This window comes from Podarcis filfolensis (genome assembly GCF_964270895.1).
Source record: "Podarcis filfolensis genome assembly, chromosome: 9".
In the NCBI taxonomy this organism is placed as follows: domain Eukaryota; kingdom Metazoa; phylum Chordata; class Lepidosauria; order Squamata; family Lacertidae; genus Podarcis; species Podarcis filfolensis.
This window is the reverse complement of record NC_139610.1, coordinates 59380663-59402721: the sequence shown is the minus strand read 5'-3', so window position 1 is coordinate 59402721 and position 22059 is coordinate 59380663. Positions and strand designations below refer to the sequence as shown.

General features: G+C 41.3%; 1 protein-coding gene and 1 long non-coding RNA gene across 4 annotated transcripts in view; one reads left to right on the top strand and one right to left on the bottom strand.

The window, feature by feature from the left end:
• PDLIM5 (PDZ and LIM domain 5) overlaps positions 1-1496 on the top strand; it is a 130150-nt gene extending 128654 nt beyond the window's left edge. For all 3 annotated transcript variants that reach the window (XM_083571147.1, XM_083571148.1, XM_083571149.1), the window contains one exon: positions 219-1496. In XM_083571147.1, coding sequence (XP_083427273.1) covers positions 219-308 — 90 coding nt within the window. In that variant the 3' untranslated portion in view covers positions 309-1496. The remainder of the gene's footprint in view (positions 1-218) is intronic.
• Positions 1497-1847: 351 nt separating this feature from the next.
• On the bottom strand, positions 1848-3226 carry LOC310742503. Its single transcript, XR_014538471.1, has 2 exons — positions 3092-3226; positions 1848-3022 (listed from the first exon to the last, which is right to left on the bottom strand). It is a non-coding gene; the product is annotated as an uncharacterized lncRNA (long non-coding RNA).
• Positions 3227-22059: the final 18833 nt, after the last annotated feature.

Genomic DNA, 22059 nt, shown 5'->3' with positions numbered 1-22059 from the left:
TGGACATCCATAAAGAGAGCATGACTGGCTAGAGCCCTGAACAGGAGCACTCTACACCACAACATTTTGTTGCAGATTCCACTTGTATTTTACTAATGTTAAAAGCAAAACAAAAAAAACAGACTAGTTCATTTAGAATTAAGCGTGATGAGCACCTAAAACACCTACATTGTTATTAACCGATGTGCTAATTTCTGTCTTTTTGAATTTCATTTCAGGTGTGCTGTGAGAGTTTGGAAGGCCACACTTTTTTCTCCAAGAAGGACAAGCCCCTTTGCAAGAAACATGCCCACTCCGTGAACATCTGAAGCTCTGGGGGTTGCTGAATAATAGATATTGACAGGGAAATAAAAGTTCCTGGGTTATGGTTTTCAGTAGGCTTACTGAAGTATTTATCTAGACTTTTTAATTGTAGAAGCGGAGATTGGGGTGGGAAGGAATAAAGCTTATGACTGCTTCATGTAATACAACAAGGAGCATTTAGAGCCCTGCATATGTTGCTGGGCTCAAATTCTCATCATCCCTGACCATTGGCCACGTTAGCTGAGACTGATGGAAATTGGAACCCAAGTATATATGTTGTGTTATTACATAGCGATTTTATGTTGTAACCGCCCTGAGAGTATAGGGTGGCATACAAATTTAATAAATAATAAAATAATAATAAGAGCAGGGGAGGGGGCCACAGGTTCCCCACCCCTGATTTAAAATGACCTAGAGTAGTAATGTCAGACAAATGAAGATGGACATTCTCTCTTAGTGAGAGCAAACCTTTGGGACTTTGTGGGGTGGGCTGTTTCGTTTTTCTTTTTAAGAAATGGCAATGTTGTTTCAATCACACATTTTGTAGCTCAGCTTGCATTTGTATTTAAGTGCCACTAGTGGTAAACTAAAGGTGGGTTTGTTGCTGCTTCTTAGGTAGGAGAGAGAGGGAGGAGGTCCAATTTTAGATAATGAATCAGTTTAACTGGTATGTATCATATGCATTTCAGAAATATAACCAACAACATGAAACTGCTTGGCACAAAAGGGAGTATTCATTATTGTAGGTAATTGGGAAATTTGAAACTAAGCAGTGGTTAAGTCAATTCTTTTAGCTCCCACATTGTATAAATATTTGCCTTTTTGCATTCATTTTCTCCCTTAAAAGATGTGGGGGAAAGAGTTAACATGTTATTAACCAATTAATATGGCCATGCAGAGTATAACTTGTATAAGTGCAGAGGAAGAACATGCAATTTAATGTCATAAATATTTCTAGAAAATGACTGATGAATATTGGGGTGGGGTAAGTCTGATTTGGGTTACGTAAGATCACATCTTATACTTTCTTGTATATAATTTTACTTAATTGTGTGCACATATTTATTTATTGTGTGCACTTCTTTGGTGTAACAGAAAAGGGAAGGGTGAGGGATGAAACAATGTCAGCTTTCTTAGATGCAATACTCTCACTGCACTAGAGCATAGTAAATCAAATAAAAATTAACATAATATTTTTTCCTGTGGTGTTGGGACATTGTGAATTATATAGATTTACCATTTTAACACAGGTGCTTGCTTGCCATAATGTGTAAATAGATACATGAATTAGTTGACGTTCTTTCTACACATGTCAATCCCTCTGGTTTCTCCAGAGTTAGGAAGATGATTTTGTAATGAAATGCAAGGCAAAGTATTTATCACTTTGAAAGTGGAAAGAAGGGAAATAATTTTTACTGTAATGCAAAAGTAGCGCCATCCAGATGTTGTTAGACTACAGTTCCCATCATTCTCACATTTGGGATAGCTGGCTGGAGCTGATAGATGTTTGAGTCCAAGATTACAAGTTCCCCATACCTGTTTACTAAAGCATATCCTACTATAAGAGGAGCTGGGAAATTCCAATAAGGACAAACAATTAGTGTGCAACTTCTGGGTAACTTTTAGTCATCCAAAGAAGACTAATAAGTGTGTGATTATGCACATACATTTTATGTGTTCCGTTGAAAGAATAAGTTGGCTTCTGTAGAATCTACATAGAAGATTAATGGGCCATGCTACCAAACTGGGGTGTGTGGTTTTTTAATTAAAGTAAAAGTAAATCAATCCTTTCCAGCTGATCATAGGAGCCAGTTTAGCTGTGCTTGCCTTGGTTTTCAGTCACTTCTGAAGAATGACTACAAAACAAAGAACTGTTGCTTTGAATTATGAAATGCTGTGTCACATTGTGTGACTTCACAGACTGGACTGTGGGGCATGAAATATTCCACTTCCAGCTTTATTCACTCCAGTGAAGTGGTATATAAAGTTTATGTATTCTAGCTTTTAAACTTCAGAAGCATAGAATGAATGTGGTTTTTAAGCTATTTGGCCAACGTTGACTTGTAAGTGGCCACATGCCAGTTTATACTTGCACACCTGGCTTCCACTCCCCCAGTCAAAAACGGTGACTCATGATTCTCTCAGCTACATGTTAGGCTATGTTGTTGTGCCATGGCAAATCCTGCTCAGTGTCCCATGCCCTGGAAGCACCCGTGTTGCAGATTCTCACATAGGATGTGGAAATTGAACCCCTTGTTTTGGTTCATGTGCACATTATTGATTGTTCTGTCCTTGCTACATGGCAGGACAGTTTAGCTGGCTGGACCAGGTGGCTGCATACCCCACCTGGTTAATAGTTGTTTGCGTTAAACTGGTTCCTATTATAAACAAATAGAAGCAAAGGGTTATAGCCAACATTAGTTGTACTGAGCTCAGGCCCACTGAAATAAAAAGACATGACTAACTTAGGTTCTTGCATTGCGGGGTCCCTTCCACCTTATTCCAGTAGGTCTGTTCTAGAACTTAAGTTGGATACAGTCCTTAAAGCATGGTTCATTATTAACCTGGGATCTAGTAAGCTCTGCCAAGCACTTATGACCACCCAAAAATATAAATATACTCAAGAGACAAGTAAAGTCCATGGGAATTTAAGTTATATTTCCTACCATACTTTTAATAGCAGTGACCAACGTTTTTGCAGTGCACTTTAATTCAGTATCTCTCACAGGCTACTTTTTTGGTGATGAAATTCTTCTATAAACACATATATGATTCTTTTAAGCTTTACTTCTAAACTCTTTTAGATGTGTCATTTTCTTCATTCTCTACACATATATGATGTGGCAAAGTTCATGACCTGACTGGGAAACTTACAAGTTGAAAAATAATATTCAAAACGGCTTAGTGGACAATACCAAGAATTTATCAAGCAGTTCCACCAAGTGGAAGTCTCCAAATGTACCAGTAGCTATCAACAACAACAACAACAACAACTTAAAATAACAGAGAGAAGGATATCTGTATGCAAGTTTAGGAGCACTTCACTTAGAAAATAGCTTGTTTCAGAAGGCAGAGCTGAAACCCAAACTGTTTATGAGCATCAGGCATTAAGTAAAGTAAAATCTTAGCTGCACTAAAATGTTTTTGCATATTGTAATAAGCCAGTACACAGTTATCTGCAAACATAATATTTAAAGTTCCAGTAGTAAGAGAGCTAAAGTAAAATCTGGGACTAGTTGCACTTTGGTCTTCTTCAGTATTTCTCAGAAGTGGGGGAGCGATGACATTCAGAAGCAAGACAGACAGAAACAGCTCTTGGATTTCCCAGATCATTGTGTTCAGCTTTGTTCTGCTCTAGTCAATGGATTCTGGTGATATGCATGTTATGCTTTGCTTTGTTGCTTCTCTCTCTCAATTTTTCTCCCTTTAAACATCTTGTCTAAATCCAGTTGTCTTTGGGTCCAGTTGTTACAAAAAGCAAAGCCAGCAACATTTTAAATAAAAAAAGCATGAAATTACAGTTTATTCCCCCCCCCCCATTTATTTATAAAAATTCTCATCTCTGTGATCTGGCTTATACTGTCAAAACCTGGCTTAATAAACCAGGACATGCACAACATCCAATTACCGGTACTTCACACCTGGAGTAGACCTACTGAAATCAATGAATGATTAGATCCATGGAGTACACAATAACTTCCATTAAGGCCAGCATACATAAGCCAACTTTAAACCATGTCTTCGTATCATGGTTTGCTTGGAAGTTTCCTAGTCTGCATGTAATGGGAAGCTGTGGTTTAATTGCAGCTTCCTGGCTTGTTTTCCAACTCCTGCAAAAGGAGGAGCAAAGTGGGAATAAATAGCCTGCCTTCAAGTGCAAGGAGCTCATGCATTTCCCATCTTAATTAAGCCAGGATTTGGTTGTGCGAATGCAACCTGTGTTTTCACAAGACCCCAGCATGCTTAAATCTAAATCGGATGCCCCGTACCCCTTTAATCTTTGTTTGCAATAATTTATTGTTTAATTTCCCAAATCCTGGGTGCAAAACAGAGTATTTGACAGAGTTGTGTGCAAAGATGTCTGACGTCCTCTCTAAACTGGAGAGAGTAAATAGGAACTGCAATTCTATCTCCTCTGACTGGGTTTATCTGATACTGTATTTAGCCTTGGCACAAAGCATTCTCTGATTTCACCTTAGGATACTTAACCATCTATAGTAACATGGTCAATTACTTCGTGATAACAGTAGCCTCATAAGATTCTTATGAGCTGGGTATCTTTTGACTAGGTGAATGTGCTGCTGTTTTCTACCTTGTTTGTACAAGGGAAGGGGGAGCACTGCATATGACTATAAAAAGCTACAGCCAGCTTTACAGGAATCTTGCCCCTGCTGCATTTGTTTAGGCTACAATTAAAGACAAATGCAAGTCTATTTGCAAAACAGTATATTAAACTCCAGAAGCCAAACTCTTAAAGGCATCAAGGCTGGGTTTGACATTTTAACAGCAGAGGGTTGGTTTCTGTCAACCAACAATATAATTTAACATTAAAATGCACCAAGAAACAAAAATAAGAGATCTGTCATTCATTCATTAAGAAACTGTAATCTAGTGTAATATTTATAGACTTAAAACTCAACAGTGTGTTTTCACAATAAATCCCCTTTCACTGCTCAACCTAGAACAAATCTTTCAGTCAAAAAGGTTTCTGGTTGAAATGTACTGTGTTAAAGATCTTCAAAGCCTTTCTTACAAGACTGCACATAAATCCTTTTAACCAGCACAGGCTTAATTTAGGCTGGAGTTTTACTTTTCTGGGGACGTTAATATCTTGTGCTCAGACAAGATCTTGGTTATATCAGAAACACATAGAGCCTAATTTATTATTAGCAACCTGGTGTTAATTAGGGGGAGTTACTAGAAATAGTTTGCTTGATGGAAATTTATTAGGAAATCACACTTTACTGATGGCAGAATAGGAGTCACTGAAAGAGCCCAGCTCCTACTCGAAATTGACTAATTAACAGGGTGTCAAAATTCCTCTGAGGAAGACTTGGCTATAATCATGGAGACCCTCCCAAAGTCACTGGCTCCTCTGTGCTATTTAAATTTTAAAATGGGGGGGAGGGGGAAGTAGTACTACCCAGCCAAAGTTTCCAGAATGTTGAAATGATCAGTTCTAAATGGATTCATTGATATCCGAGGCTCATTAAAAGAAAATAGGTGCCCCCTGTTCTGCAGACAAAAAGCATCTATGCATATTTATACTTCCTTGGTGGTGGTAATTTTTCCTTCCCTGTGAGCAGCCATTTGTGATTATAACTTCTCTCCCCCCCCAAAAAAAAGTAGCTATGTTTTGTGAATCATGTTTGGATTTTAAAATGGAAGAATGTTTTTTAAAAAGCAAAAACCTGCCATGTTCATATTAAGGAATGTGTTAATGAAAGCATTGTGTGTGTGTGTGTGTGTGTGTGTGTGTGTGTGTGTTTTCTCCTTCGTTTAAAAGTTCATATCTATGTTTTGTGTGGAAAATGTTTCGGCAAATCTTTTTAAAACACATATAAAATGGTATAGCCAGAGCAAAAACTTGCTGCTGTCCATTAATACCATGGGGTGTAATGAGTGCTTTTTTTTTTTTTTTTTTGAGAAAAAGTGCTGGTACTCTGCAGCAGGCACGGGGAGGGGCCAGTGTATGGCAGAGGGGGCAGGTTAGCTGCTTGAAATTCCCTTGCCCACCCACTCACCTACTTGGGCACTCCTACCCAGGTGAAGTGGCCTCCCCTGTGGGTTGACATCACCACCAGCACTTGTCTGCTTGGGTGTGGGAGACACCTTTTCTGCTGGCAGGGCTCCCGAGGCCAGACTCCTCCCCTCCCCTGCTCTCGCTCTCTCACTTTGGGGGCAGCTGGCTAAGCCATTGGGTGGTCAGTCAGTGGCTCCTGGATGCAACTTTGACCCATTGCACACATGCATGCACTCCCATCCCCCGGTCAATTGCCCAATAATAATAATTATAATAATTTATTATTTGTACCCCGCCCATCTCACTGGGTTTCCCCAGCCACTCTGGGCAGCTTCCAACAAAGATTAAAAATACATCAAAATGTCACACATTAAAAACTTCCCTTTAGATGGGCTGCCTTTAGATGTCTTCTAAATGTCAGGTAGTTGTTTATCTCTTTGACATCTGATGATGGGAGGGCATTCCACAGGGCGGGCGCCACTACCGAGAAGGCCCTCTGCCTGGTTCCCTGTAGCTTTGCTTCTCGCAGTGAGGGAACGGCCAGAAGGCCCTCAGCGCTGGACCTCAGCGTCTAGGCAGAACGATGGGGGTGGAGACGCTCCTTCAGGTATACTGGGCCAAGGCCATTTAGGGCTTTAAAGGCCAACAGCAACACTTTGAATTGTGCTCGGAAATGTACTGTTCTCTCACACGGTCAATTGCTTGTCTCTCTCTCTCCATCCATCCCCAAGCTGCCATGCGAGGAAAAGGAGGGTGAGCTGCTGTGTCAATGTGTGCATTGCTTGCAGGCTGTGGGAGGAGGAGGAGGAGGGCACTTCCCCGCCCCCAAAGGCCATCCTGTGCTCTGCTGCTCTGGTCTGGGGCAACGGCAGCACAGAAAGCACCAGCTCACCCAGGCTCCATCTGACCCTTCGTTTTATGGCAACTGTGAGGAGGAGAAACCTTGAGCTTGCTTGTTGATACCAACACCTCTGCTCTGCAGGGACATTGCGAGCCACAATCTGCTTCCTGTGCCATCTCCCACCACCCAGTACTATCCTTGCTTCTCCTTGGCAGCAGCCAAGGGGCAGCCCTGGACTCTTGTGGCAGTACTGCACTCTGGCATGTTCTGCCAGGAAAAAAGCACTGGGTGTAGTTAATATAATAGTTATTGTGGTCACAGTTTTCCCCACTGCGATCACTCTGTCTGCCCGGTTGGTGTTGACCTGTGACGGTGCCTTTTCAGTGGTGTTCCCCCAGTCCTGGAATGCCCTCCATAGTGGGATGCACCTGACTCCCATCATTATAAAATTTTGGGGAGAATGTAGAAACTTTCCTGTTTACCCAGGCATTTGGTGGCTGAAGAATACTGTTCCTGGCAACCGCACTCAATGGATGGAAGGTTTTTAACTGTGACTGCTCTTAAGAATGTTTTGATCTGTTTTAGAATGCTTTTGCTTTTAAATGTTACTGTGTTTAAAATGTGTATCTGTTTGCTGAGGCAGGATAACAAACAAACAAATAAATGAAGATGTATGTTTTCATTTAAACTATAGTAATAATGTCTAGATTTGCATCTATACATAAATTAGCACATGCATTTTATGCAAACTGTTGTCATTTTTTAATGCATGTGAGCATGCCAGTTTGACTGCCTGTGGGAACCCTGCCTATAGTTCAGCTGAAACCTTTCCTTGTCTTATATACTGTGTTAAGCTCTAAACCTACTTCCCCCACTTTTTCTTTAATTGCACCCCCTTTCTTTATTTGCATAGTGTTTATAAAATATAAGCAGAAGAGCAAGCTTCTTCCAAGCTCTTCAGGATGGAGTTTGGTGCAGCTGCTCTGGATGATGGAAAGATCCTAAAGGGTAGTTGCCATGGCTCACTGTGTTAAACAAACCCCAGTGTGTGTTTGTGGTATGCAGATTATGTGCTTGCATCTGGTGATACTCCACGGCATGCTTTTGGTAGACTACTTTATGTCATTCCCTGGGGAATAACTGCTCCGGGATCTCTCCAGCCCTAATCTCTGGTTTGATACACTGCCTTGTCATTCGACAGAGGGTCTGAACTCCTTTGGAATTCCTCTCCATCTGGAATAGTTCTCAGTGTGGTGTTGTAATATGGACAGCAGCCAACATGTTCTACTGCAGTTTCTCTATATCTCTATCCCCCGTGGAGTTCTTAAAGTCTTCCTGTGGGCACATATGTTTTGGCAGCAGCTGAATTAAACCTCAGAGAAATGCACATTTACATACAACTTAAGAGAAGTGCATTAGGCTTTTTTTGGTGGGGGGTGTCTCTTGGAATGTGTGGTGTAATTACAAGGGGGAGGATGGGCAATAGCCATTGGAGTAAGATTACATCATGGGGGATAAACCCATTAATCCTTAAGCTTCTCATCTCATCACTGTCTCTCCTAGCCATTTTCTTCCAAAACTCCTTCAGAGCAAATAAATCTCAAACTCGGTGGACAAATAATGTGGCATATTGCTTTGGAAGGATGTCTGACTTGGGAATTCATTCTTTACCATGAAGATCACAACATTCTTATGAAGAACTATTTTTTCGTTTTTCTTTTGCATCACAATGAAAAATAAGCTCCTATATTTGTTCTGTAAGGTTTCTTAACAAGCCAGATTCAAGTTGCTCTGTTAGTATATAAAACCATGTAACAGCTTGGGACTACTTTACTTGGAGGGATCACCTTGAGCACAACATGAGCCCATTCAAATGCTTCAATCTGTGGAACTGGCACTTTTACAAGTGCCACATAATATTCATTCCATACCTGTAAGGAACTGATCCTTTTGAGTGGCAGCGGCTACTCACTAGAACCCCCCAGCTTTTAATATTAAGGCACCTTCATTGGCATCTGCTGAAAACTTTTTTGTTTTGGCAAGATCAACCAGACATATAATGTTATTATGCAGATGTGTTTTAAAATGCTGGTTTTATCTATCTATCTATCTATCATCTATCTTTTTATAAATGTTATGCTTAAAGGTAAAGGTAAAGGGACCCCTGACCGTTAAGTCCAGTCACGGACAACTCTGGGGTTGTGGTGCTCATCTTGCTTTACTGGCCGAGGGAGCCAACGTTTGTCCGCAGACAGTTTTTCATGCTGCCAGCATGACTAAGCCACTTCTGGTGAAACCAGAGCAGCGCACAGAAACGCCATTTACCTTCCTGCCGGAGCGGTACCTATTTATTTACTTGCCCTTTGACATGCTTTCGAACTGCTAGGTTGGCAGGAGCTGGGACTGCGGGGATTTGAACTGCCGACCTTCCAATCGGCAAGCCCTAGGCTCTGTGGTTTAGACCACAGCACCACCCGCGTCCCTAATGTTATGCTTACCTGTTTTTAAAGTTAGTTTGTCCTTGTATATCTTCCTGTATACATACAAACATAAGGCTGGCAGAACCAACGGTAACTTGTTGTGACTTGTTTGCAAAACATTTTGAGGATAAAATTGTTTCATTCACTGGCATCTTGACTCCACTGTTACAGGAGAGGACTCTCAAGGGGTGTCCGGTCCTATTGTGTTGGATGAGTTTCAATTGGTAAGTCTCTCAGCCCCACTCACCTCACAGAGTGTTTGTTGTGGGGGAGGAAGGGAAAGGAGAATGTTAGCCGCTTTGAGACTCCTTAAAGGGAGTGAAAGGCGGGATATCAAATCCAAACTCTTCTTCTTCTTCTTCTTGGGTCAGTCAGGATGATGGCTTATGCTCTGGACCCACTGTTTGGGGTTGTTGTTCTTTAGTCGTTTAGTCATGTCCGACTCTTTGTGACCCCATGGACCAGAGCATGCCAGGCACTTCTGTCTTCCACTGCCTCCTACAGTGGGTCCTCCTTGCCTTGGCGAAGGGACTTGAATAACTCAGAGAAGCTATGAACTATGCCGAGCAGGGCACCCAAGATGAATCGGTCATAGTGGAGAGTTTTGACCAAACGTGATCCACCTGGAGGAGGAACCGGCAAGCCACTCCAGTATCCCTGCCAAGAAAACTCCATGGACAAAGACTGTTTGGGGTACAAGCATGAAACTGCTAGTTTTCTCTAGTATTAGGAGTTCCTATTTCCCCACTGTAGCATTTAGACTAGTAAACTTATTTTCCAGGGTTATCTTTTGAATCGTATTAGGCTTATAGCTGAGCAGCTAGCTGCTATTTCTGGAACTTTATCAATCAAAACACAGATCTGGTTACAGATAATGTCAGTCATTTACTTAGTGAGAGAAAGTAATCACAGCTGCCAGGTCACTTTCACGTAGGACATCTGGCTATAAATGTTAAATATCCATTGTGAAAATTATACTGTTAGCTCTCCTGTCGTTTTACAAGAGATCTTTGGTCACCCACGATATACAAATGCTCAGTAAGAAAGAAAAAAAGACTTGCAAAAAATTATCACGTTAAAGAATGGGTGTAATAAAGACTATAGCGGCTTTGTGAATGCTGGCTGGCTCCTGGCTATCTTGGGAGTAATATGTATAAAATGAGTGCAGACATATTTGGAAATTTGCTGGTAACTTTAACTACATGGCGAGAACCCAGCACTTGCTTTAATCTCTTTCACAGGGTGCTAGGTTGTGTGAGTGAACATTTAAAGAATGTCCATAATGGCTCCTCATAATCTCTTTGAAACTCAATAATGGGGGGTGACAAAGTGGAACACGCTTTCAGCCTAACTAGGGATCTGTGGGCACTCCCGGACTGCTTCTGGATTCAATCACGTACCAGCAAATTCAGGTCATGCAATTATAGTTGAGTGGAAGGTCTTGCTCAACAAATCCACTTCTCCCAAAGACTGAGCTTTTTGCAGTAAGGAAAGTGATGGGGAAATGCAGAGGATAACCCTCTTGCTTTGATTCCAACATTGTCTAACCACACTGCAAACTAATCAGGATGGATGCTTGATAAACAAGTTGTCCTGTGTGGTTTACTTGAGGTCTGGGACAGTTTCTTCTCATGACCTCCAGGCTCACAGGAGATGGCAAGCGAAGCTGGAGACTCGGGGCCCTTGCTGTACTATCCAAATAGCTGCATGTGAGGCTGCTCAAGAAGTGGATCCTGTGGTTCTCCAAATGAACTAACTCCCATCACCTGTGACTACTGGCCATGGTAGCTGAGGGTCACAGGCTCTCCACCAAGGCAGTAGGTGGGGAGGGGCTTCAGAATAGGCCTTAGCAGAAGATCTGAAAATATGGGGTGGTCTGAATTGATGATTTGAGATATCCTGGTCCCAAGCAGCAGCCCCTTGAACTGTGCTTGGCAATACTAGGGATGCCAATGGAGCTGTTTTAATCCCGTTAAAAACGTATTAATGCTACAGCAGAAAATAGGCAATATTATTTCTCCAAAATATTGGCTTAGCCTTCCTTCTTTACTAGAGCTTCAATACTGTATACTTTGGCACTTCTACCTATAACCTAAGTCTCCATGCCATTCCATTTGTTTAGTCTACTGGAGCAGCACTTTATGCAAACAATTTTTTTAAATAAAAAAAAATTGCTCAGGAACCAAAGTTGAAAAGAGCTTAAAGGTATAGGTTGTGTGCAGCCATGAAGACTGTCATGCACACTTGACACTTGTTCCTTGTCCCAGGAGACGCTTGTTAGTGATATTCAAAATATGGTATTTGCATGCCACAAGTGAAAGACTCTTACAAACAGAGCGATCATTGACCTGCAGTAGACAAGCACTGGTGAGATGCCCACAAATATTTCTCTGCACAACAGATACATTTTATGCATAGAAACTGGATTCTATCAGGGGTGTGTGTGTACACACATACCAAGAGATGGAGGGAAGGGCAACAGCAAAACTCTCATTTCAGAAATGGTGAAGTGAGTTAATTACAAGCCTGGTGCATTCTTGGTTTCAAAGTTCTGAGACAGGAACTAACCACAGGATCCAAGCAACCTACTTGGCTGTCATTTGTACCCATTAAAGACTGGTGGGTAACCTGCGGCTCTCCACATGTCATTGGATTCCAGCTCCCATCAGCCCTAGCCAGCAGGGCCAACAATCAGGGATGATGAGCACTGCAGTCCAACAACATCTGGAAGGACCTAGGTTCTCCTGCCCTGTTCAAGGCAGCAAGATGGAGCTCTAGTCAGTTAGAAGCAGTCTCTGAGCAACAGGCACATGGTCATAGGAATGCATGAATCTCATCTTACTTAGGGCCAAACAGACTGCCCATTTCTGTCTGTGGTGGCTGCAGCAGGAGAAGTTCAGCCTGTGCTGCTCTGCAGCTGCTTCAGACTACTTGTGTTCTAAGGCCTGACAGCAGCATGGCAACACTGCCCTGGGCCAGAGAGGTGGGCCTAGGGAGACACCATCTGAATTTCCCACAGTGCCCTAGAGCAAGGGTGGATCAGAGCTACTGAGTGACCATCCAGAGATCGCTCAAGCATACTGTTGGAGGCATCTGAATACCAGTTGTTTGAAACTGCAGGAGAGCTGTTGCGTTCATGACCTGTTTGCTGGCTTCCCACATGCATCTGGTTGGCCACAGTGAGAACAGGACGTTGGACTTCACAAATCTCCACCAGGCTCTCCTGTGTTCTTACATTGCTCTGGGGCATTGATGCTCAGTTGTTTAGAGTGTGGTGCTGGTAATGCCATGGTTGCAAGTTTGATCCCCATATGGCACAGCTGCATATTCCTGCACTGCAGGAGGTTGGACAACATAATCCTCTGGGTCCCTGCCAATTCTACAATTCTGATTCTAAGACTCTAGTACAGGCTTCCGCAAACTCAGCCCTCCAGATGTTTTGAGACTACAGTTCCCATCATCCTTGACCACTGGTCCTGCTAGCTAGGGATCATGGGAGTTGTAGGCAAAAAACATCTGGAGGGCCGAGGTTGAGGAAGCCTGTTCTAGTAGAACCCCAGGGCTTTCCTATTTATTTAACACCGATGACAAAAAATGAATTTCCCCACCTTAATTGCGCAGCTGAAATGAAGAAAGCTAACCAGGAGTGGTCTTTTGTGTGAAAATCTGTTATCATTAGCAGTACTTATCGGCTTAGAATGCGCTCAGAGGCACGCTGTTCTTTCATTCTAACTATAGGCCTTTTGTGCCTGGCTCTGGCTGGTACCTCTTGGAGTTCTAGTAAAAACAAAATAGATCTGACAAACCCGAAGCCTTCCTACCACTGCCCTGGAGTGATGTTGCTTGGTGGACATTGTGTGAAATGAGCATGGCACCCCTAAAGCACAAGCTATTGATTGCAGTTCACTGATGCTGCTGGACAACCTAGCATAAGGACCTACCAAAATAAGAAGTGGCCCATCAGATGGCACTTTACTGAGGGCTTCCTAAAACCCAAATTTTGTTTTGGGAGTTTTCACCACTACAGGCTGAATTCAGTGCAAAGGCTGGCTCTGATGGCACTAACACAGATGTACCAAAGAAATTAAACTGGTTGGGCTTTACAAGTTAATTGATGAATTAAGCTCACTAAGGGCCTCCCATAGGGGCTTGCATACAAACAATACATTCCTTGCCCCTTTGGCTTACATGACACAAAAAGGAGTGGGAGGGAGGAGGGAGGAGGGAGGAGGGAGGAGGAAATAAGCACTCAGGTCCTCCAGCTGGGGTGGGAACAGGGCTGGATTTAGGTTTGATGAGGCCCTAAGCTTTATATGTCTAGCTGTCCTTTGTCAACAACAATTTGTCGCTGTTTTTTGTGTTGAATATACGCCATATGGTAATTTATGGACCTAATAGGTATCTAAAGCCATTTGCACATGCAGAATGTAGGCACCCTATATATAGAAATGAGCAAACCAGTGGTATTTTAGGGAGCAGGCTAGCAGGCAGGCCCCATTACTTACATCATAGGAGCTTGCACAACACAAAACTCTTGCTGTATGTAAGTTTTATTTTATTTGTTTTTTTATCTTATATTTTGGAAATGTACATCCAGTTTCTTTTTCCCTTTAATTTTTTTTGGCGACCCCCAAGAGAGTGGGGCCCTAAGCTATAGCTTGTTTAGCTTATACGTAAATCCGGCACTGGGTGGGAAAGTTGAGAGAGAGGAGCCAAAAGTTTCTCATCTCTCACTGCACTGATAGAGGGGCCCTGTTCTACACACCTCTGCCACAGCCTGACGCAATGGCTCCTGCCTGGTGACAGTCAAAGGAGGGAGGAGTCAAACATGCCCACAGTCCATGCACAACCCTCAAGCTATTGGGAAGAAAAGCTGGATATAAATGGAACTTGTGGAGCACTGCAAGCCTTGACGGTAATGTAACATGGAGCACTGCAAGTGTGCTGACGGTTGAATGTGCTACATAACACAAGGGTTCACATAACAGGCTTGGCACATGCCAAGGCAGGCCAAAAGTTAGCAAGGGGAAAAAAACCCCTCTTCCTGTCGCTGTCTGAAATTGTCCTGAGAATAGGCGGTCAATTGTCACTTCGGCTGGAAGCCCTTGCATTTGTTAAAATTTATTTTTCCTTCTGAAATCCTTGATACTATTTGGCGCCGATTCTTATATTCACAGAATACTCTTTAACGGGTCTATGGCATTTTATTAGCCTTTAAAAGTTTTAACAGAGTATGTGTCTAATTTCTTAATGTGTTCCTATTTGTTTCCTTTTTGGTTATTTTTGGTACGAAGTTGTAAGTTGGTGGTGTTGGATTTTATAGCCTTGGCACTGTCATGGTTCCGCAACCTTCCACCCCGTAGTGGAAGCTATGTCAAAACTTCCATTATAAGCTCTTGTTTTCAGGAGTTTATGACTTGGGCATACAGCCGAATCCCTAAATATATGCTTTCCTAGCTGCTGCTGCTATTATTATTATTATTATTACAAAATTAAATTCATAAACAAGTAATTTAGCTTTTTTATATATCAAAAAATAAGTTGGTAAATATTTTCAGGTTGCCTTGCACCCCTTTGTAATTCATCATATTTTTATGTAAAGCAAAATATTTGATCATGATTTCTTAGCATTGCCTCCCTCGACTTCAGCAAATGTACTGACTTAATAAGTGCTGTGGGATGAAACAAAAAAAAATGGCAATCAGTTAGCAAATAGTGTGATTTCATTGCCATTTACATATTGTAAAAAATTTAAATGGACAGGATATTAAACATTGAAAAGTGGCTGCAATTACTTTTGGGGTAATTTTGTAAGGGTTTTTTGTTCTACTTTCCAATCTGTTTCATAATGAAAATACGCACAGAAGGAAGCATTTTAAGTTACTGAAAAATAAACAATATTGCTGATGGTGAAAAGTTAGAAGGACACTACAAAGAAGGAAGAAACTGATTATTGTTTTGGTTTCTTTGATATGTCACTTGATCTTTAAGCTCCACAATGTTTGGAACCGAAAGGAGAACCTTGCCCTCAAGGTTGATGGATCTGACAATAGGTGATGGAGAAGACCTCTGGCTGAGATCCTGGACAGCTGCTGGCAGTTATCTAATCCTGGGCAAGATAGCCTGACCAAGTAAAGGACAAATTCCCAATCATGCAGAGATATAGCAGGAAGTGTCTTCAACAAGTGAATATTTGGACTGCACATTTGGACTGCACATGAGCATGTTATTTTATAATATTGAAGCCTGAGCAAAGAATTCGGGAATTGCTGCCCAAGAGTTGTGCAAACTGTAACAAATTGCAAAAGCTTGATTATCAAGCAAAAACAGTTTTGTAGCACAAAGCTCTTTCATAAAAGTTTCAGACCCTAGCAAAATGAAGCACAGTATTGTGCTTTAAGCCTGTAAAAGGGTTTCGTGTTGGCTAGAAAATGAAGGTCTGGGATGCAGAGAAGCTTTTCCAATTGCATTTGGAACAGGTGTCCATAGCAAAGCTGTGGAAACAGAAAAGCAAGCACCAGGAATTCCCAGGCTTTGAAAGAAGTGTGCAGCATGAGACCATGGGATGTCCAGCACAGAGGCTGTATAAGAAATGAAAGAGGAGTGATATTCTCTGAGGTGGTTTTTTTTAATGCAATCAAATCCAAATTAACAAATTTGTAACAGGGATTTAATGTAGGTAGACCTCCAAAAACTAAGAGGCCTTTTAAATTTCAGAACAATGATTCAGCCTGAAATAATTAAGAAAATGTGAATTGTGCTGTAAACTTGAGGCTGTGTGTTCTCTGGAGGTCTTTTTCTGATTCAAAACAATTTTTAAATTCATAATAAATTATGTTAAATAAATAAGTAGAATTCCTGTTACATTTTTCTGTCAAGTTTTTTAAAATATATGAAATTTGTTAGCCAAGGTTTAGAATAGCAAAAGAAAATATCCATTATGAGGAAACTGTTGGAAAGTATTTTTAAAGACAAAATAACCGAACATTGAGAAGAATAAGTTTTACTGAAGCAGAGCCAGCATGTCTTCTGCAAGGGCAAGTCCTATCTCACTAACCTGTTAGAGGTTTTTAAAAGTGTAAACAACCATATAGATAGGGGAGATCCAGTTGATATTGTGTATTTAGACTTTGAAAAAGTTTTGACAAAACACATCACCGAAGACTTCAGGGCAGTCATGGGATAAGAGACAGGGTCCTCTTCTGGATCAGAAACTGGTTAAGAAATAGGAAGCCAAAAGTAAGGATAAATTGACAGTTTTTCCAGGTAGGGATGTGGAAAGTGGAACCTGTGTTTTCTAACTTGTTTATTAACAACCCACAGTTATAAATAAACTGTGAGGTGGCCAAGTTTGCGGAATTGTTCAGGGTGATTAAAACAAAAATGGATTGTGAAGAGCTCCAAAAGGATCAGAGCTTTATCCATGTGGCTACTTTTTCTCATCTAGGTTGCTGCTCACCAAGCCATCTGCCTTTCCAGCCTCATTTGCTACTTGCTGGGTTTGTTTGTTCCCAAGCTTGCCTCTGGAACCATCCACCACTCCTGCCTTCTGTTTCTTTCTCATTCCTAGCCTCATTCTTTCCCTTCTTTCTTTCTCTCAATCTGACTCTCCCCAAGCAATGTTCAGACTAAGGGGCTGCTCCACCTGCTCACTCCTCTCACTCACAGCTGTGTCTCATTTGGAGGTTTGAGCTGAGATGCAGCTTCCAGGTGTTGGGTATGAAATCCTTCTGTAGCTTCTATGGTTTGTGTTTGGCTTACCCTCCACCCTGATACAGAGGAAGAAAAGGGTTGTGCCATCTGCCTGCTCAAATTTTGCTTCACAAATTACTGACTAGCAGTGGTTGTCCAGAGGTCCAGGTAAGTCTTTCCTATAACTTGCTCCTTTTTTCCTTTTTTTAAAAAGGAACAACTGAAAATGCCAGTGATCAAATCTGAGGTCTGCGTACAAAGCATGAGCTGTGGTCTCTTCCCTTAAAATGCATGTGAATAACATTGAACAGTATGGAAGTGCTACATAAATGCTAACGTTGATTATCATTATTTCTGTTCTTATTTCTCACATGCTAATACCGTATTGTATTACACGTGGCCCTGCTGGCTCTTTGGGCCTGAAGCCAGAGTTTCTCAATGCTTGCTTCACTCGCAACTTGAGATAGCAACAATAGCAAGGGATGTGGAAACAGAAGGAAGTTCCAAGGTTTTCAGACTTTAAAATCTGGACTTAGGGGCATTATATTTTTGCCAGCAATATACTGGTACACGATGTTATTTCAAGTAAGAGCATTTTCTGATCCAGGGTGGTTCTATATGGAAAATGCCATGGAATTTGTCAGGAAAGGTCATAAATGAGTCATGCGTGCTCTAAGATACTCATTGTTAATCTGCTTGTTGAGAAGCAACATACTTGATACAGCCATAACTTAACCCTCCTGTTACATGTGGGAGAAGCTGTAAAATCTTAGGATGCTAATTGATTAACTAAGATTCCTATTTTCTCAAACTTGCACAGATGGCAAAAACAGCAAAGGGAGCCAAAGGGAGATTAAATAAAGAGGCGTTTGATTTGTTATAGAATCATAGTCCCATAGAACTGTAGAGTTGGAAGGGACCCTGGGGTCATCTGCTCCAACCCCCTGCAGCCTTACAAGGGAGTCTGTTCCACTGTTGAGCAGCTCTAACCACCAGAAAGTTCTTCCTGGTGTTAGAGTTTTATGAGTCCATTCTGCAACCTTGAAAAAAGGACTGTATTATTGATTTCGTACTATTGGAACTTTACATTAAATAATCAACAATAAGCAATAAACAAACACAGGTCTTTTGTGGTCCATTTTGCGGAAGAGGCTTTTAGAGACAGAACAGGACAAGTGGGTAGAGTTATAGTCATTATCTGAGTGGTATCATCTGGAGTTTTGGAGTATGTTGTCAGCAACATGCTGATGACACACAAGTCTAGTTCTCCTTTACATCTGCAGGTGCGGTAGTGGATGGTTGTGGACTGGATGAGGGCCTACAAACTGAAGCTCAATCCAGATAAGACTGAGACACTGTTTGTTGGTAGTTCCCTAAACTGGACTGATGGGCGATGGCCTGCTTTTGATGGGGTTACGCTCCCTCTGCAAGAGCAGGTACGCAGGTTGATGGTACTTCTGGATTCATAGCTGTTACTTGAGGCTCAGGTATCCTCAGCAGTGCAGAGTGTCTTCCATTAGCTTAGGCTGGTGGCCCAGCTGCACCCCTATCTGGACAGGGATAGTCTAAGCTCTGTTGCTTATGCTCTGATAACCTCCAGGTTAGATTACCTCCAGGTTAGATGTAGGGCTGCCTCTGAAGATGGTTTGCAAAGCCTTTCGGCGGGGGGAGGTGGGGTAAAAATAAATATATAAAAATAAATATGTATTGTTCTTTGCCTCAGATAGCAAAATGTATTGGGCTGGCTCAAGACATGAAAGAGAAAAACTTGATACCTTCTGTAAACAAACAAAATATTGTGCTCTCCCCCCCCCCACAGTTTTCTCAGTTTCCCTCCTATCATCTATCTATCTATCTATCTATCTATCTATCTATTCTAGCAGGCTTGGCCTCCCATTTCAGAAAATGACTCTGTCCGCTTCATTCCATTTAAGTGAATGGTTGCAGCCACCTGTCATCGTCCTTGGGTTTTTAACTGTGTCTTCCAAAGAAACCTGCACGCATGTTTTCTGAACAGACTGATTCTACCACCATCAGAGATCAGAACTTTGAAAAGGGTCCTGAAGACATATGTCTTTAAAAAACAACAACCACTCCTGAAGACAATTGCTTTTCCATCATGAAAGGCGTAATGATTTTTCCAGGTTTCAGAAACCATTTAATTACATTAATATGTCTGGAGTTAAATGGTCAAGGAAAAACCCCTGTTTGGAGCATAACAACTGGTCTTAAAAAACATCAGGCAGGAATCTCAATTGCATATCACCTCACTCGAAAAGAATGTGAGAAGTTACAATCAAAGGTTTACATGAGTTGAGTATTGAGCCGTGGCTAACAACATCCTGATGATATATTCAAACAGGATTCCAGACACCACTTTATATTTTATGGCTGGGATACTCCAGATCAGACATTTATAAAGTTTGGATACATTTCCTTTTCTGACTGTCAGAAATATTTCAGAATGCAAAACAGGCTGTATTAAACTGGGTAACAAATGATCTCAAGGAGCCAGATGAAAAGTATTTTGGATTAAAAGTCACATCTCATTGGTGTGTCACCACTGTTTCCTTTTTTTTAAAAAAAGCATTTTTATGTTAAGGAAAATTATGAAAAAATGCACTGGAAAGTGTAGGAATACTTCCTTGGATGCAACATCATTTAACCTTCCAGGAAACATTTCAACGTAAATGGTTTATATTGTAAGCCACCCTGTGATCCTGGGAGAAGGGTGGTATAGAAATTTAATAAAATAAAATAATAAAATAGCCGATGCTATCTAATCTCCCTGCAAACAGATCAGGATGGATGCTCAATAAATAGGTTTTCTGGAAGCTCCCCAAGTGTCATCTTTTTCTTCCTGAAAAATGGTCTTTGAACAGTAGGCCAAGTAAAAACATGCCTTTTGTGCCAAACAGCAATGGGTATATGAATGAAATAATTACAGGACTCTGTAAAGAATTAAATAATTCTGCCAGGGCGGTTTGTACATTGGAGAATTGTCACTGAATTCACACACCCATATTCTTCTAGAATACCAAGAGGATTTATGCAACGGAGGAGGAGGGGTGAAGTGAAATATCAGCACTTTCCCTTTTCAAAAAGAGCTGTCAAAAATATTTTTTGGCCTTCAAAGCAAAACTGGCACCATGTTGTAAGGGGCAGCAGAAAAAAATTTCAATTACTACTTGACTCTCTTCTGATTTTTCTTTTCACCGAAAGCATGGCAGTTCTTAACATCCAGACTTTGGCTCAAAGGGAAGGAAAAAGTCAACAAGGAAACAGCTTGTTTTAAGTGTTTTGCTGGTGAGATGGTTGGTGGTAATTAGTGGTTCTGGTTCTGGATGAAATCAATACAGTGGTACCTCGGGTTAAAAACTTAATTCGTTCCAGAGGTCTGTTCTTAACCTGAAACTGTTCTTAACCTGAGATACCACTTTAGCTAATGGGGCCTCCCGCTGCCACCGCATGATTTCTGTTCTCATCCTGAAGCAAAGTTCTTAACCCAACGTACTATTTCTGGGTTAGCAGAGTCTGTAACCTGAAGCGTCTGTAACCTGAAGCGTCTGTAACCCGAGGTACCACTGCACCTCCACAAAGAGTTCCCATTCTGTTTAAATCCTATAAAAGCATTATGGCCCCCAATTTCTGATGGGGCTCTTTAGGACTACTTTTTTTGGGGAACGGTAAATAATCTAGATGAGATCCTTGCTCAGGATCGATCCCTGAACTTCACTATTCTTAAGGATTCTCCTATATTCAACCTGGTCATTGCTATTTACAGGCATTCTCAGTTTAAACTGTAATACATGTCCTGATTTTAACCTTTAGCTGCTGGTGCATCACTGTGAAACAGATCTATTATTTGCAACAGAGGAAAAGTTGAGGAAGTGTAACAGTTCTGCCCCCAAGCAAGCAAAACGAGAAGGTCAAATGTTTATGCAGAGATTGGCCTTGACAATCCTTGAGGTGGTCATTCAGAAGAACTGACATACAATTTGTGCTGTCTGCCATCTTTTCTCATCTGTGCCAACATGTATGAAATGCCATTCTTTTCCCATCTGCCTTATATCTATCAGCCAGTACATGATTATAAAAGAATAGGAAAGTCTTTTAGCATGGCATATTATTGATGGAAAGAGTTAGCTCCAAGTTTAGATTTCCCAGTTACCAAAGCTCAGTGATACCAAATAGTCTCTTTGAGTATAATCCAACAGATTTAGGTGCACACACGTGTTGTTGTTGTTTTTAAATAAATAGGTTTAGGCTGCAAACCTGCATACACTTTCTTAAGAGTAAGCCACACTTTAACTCAGTTCAACGATCTGAGTAGACATGCTTAGAATTGCATTTTTAAGCACACCTGTCTATTTGAATTGTGACATTTCTGGTTACTTTGTTGGGTTTAGATACTTTTAGACTTGAAGCCAAGGAAAGTTTTTTGTTTGTTGTAAAAAAACTACATTATTAAAGTATGTCCTGATTTAGACCTTTCATATACAGTAATACTATCATAGAATCACAGACTTGGGTACAACTTCAAATGTATTCTAGTCCAACTTCCTGTCAATGCAAGAAACTTCCCAATACAGTGGTACCCCGGGTTAAGTACTTAATTCGTTCCACAGGTCTGTTCTTAACCTGAAACTGTTCTTAACCTGAAGCACCACTTTAGCTAATGGGGCCTCCTGCTGCTGCCGCGCCGCCGGAACCTGATTTCTGTTCTTATCATGAAGCAAAGTTCTTAACCTGAAGCACTATTTCTGGGTTAGCGGAGTGTGTAACCTGAAGCGTATGTAACCTGAAGCGTACGTAACCCGAGGTACCGCTGTACAAAAAACAACAGCAACAAAACCCCAGTAGGTTGTAATTCATTATATTAGGATTATCTCTTTTTTTTTACCCAATGCCCACATTCTTCTAGGATCAGGAGCAGTTTATCAGATAAAGGCATTGAGAAGGGTTATTGGGGAACCTAATTGACCCCAAAGACATTTGGA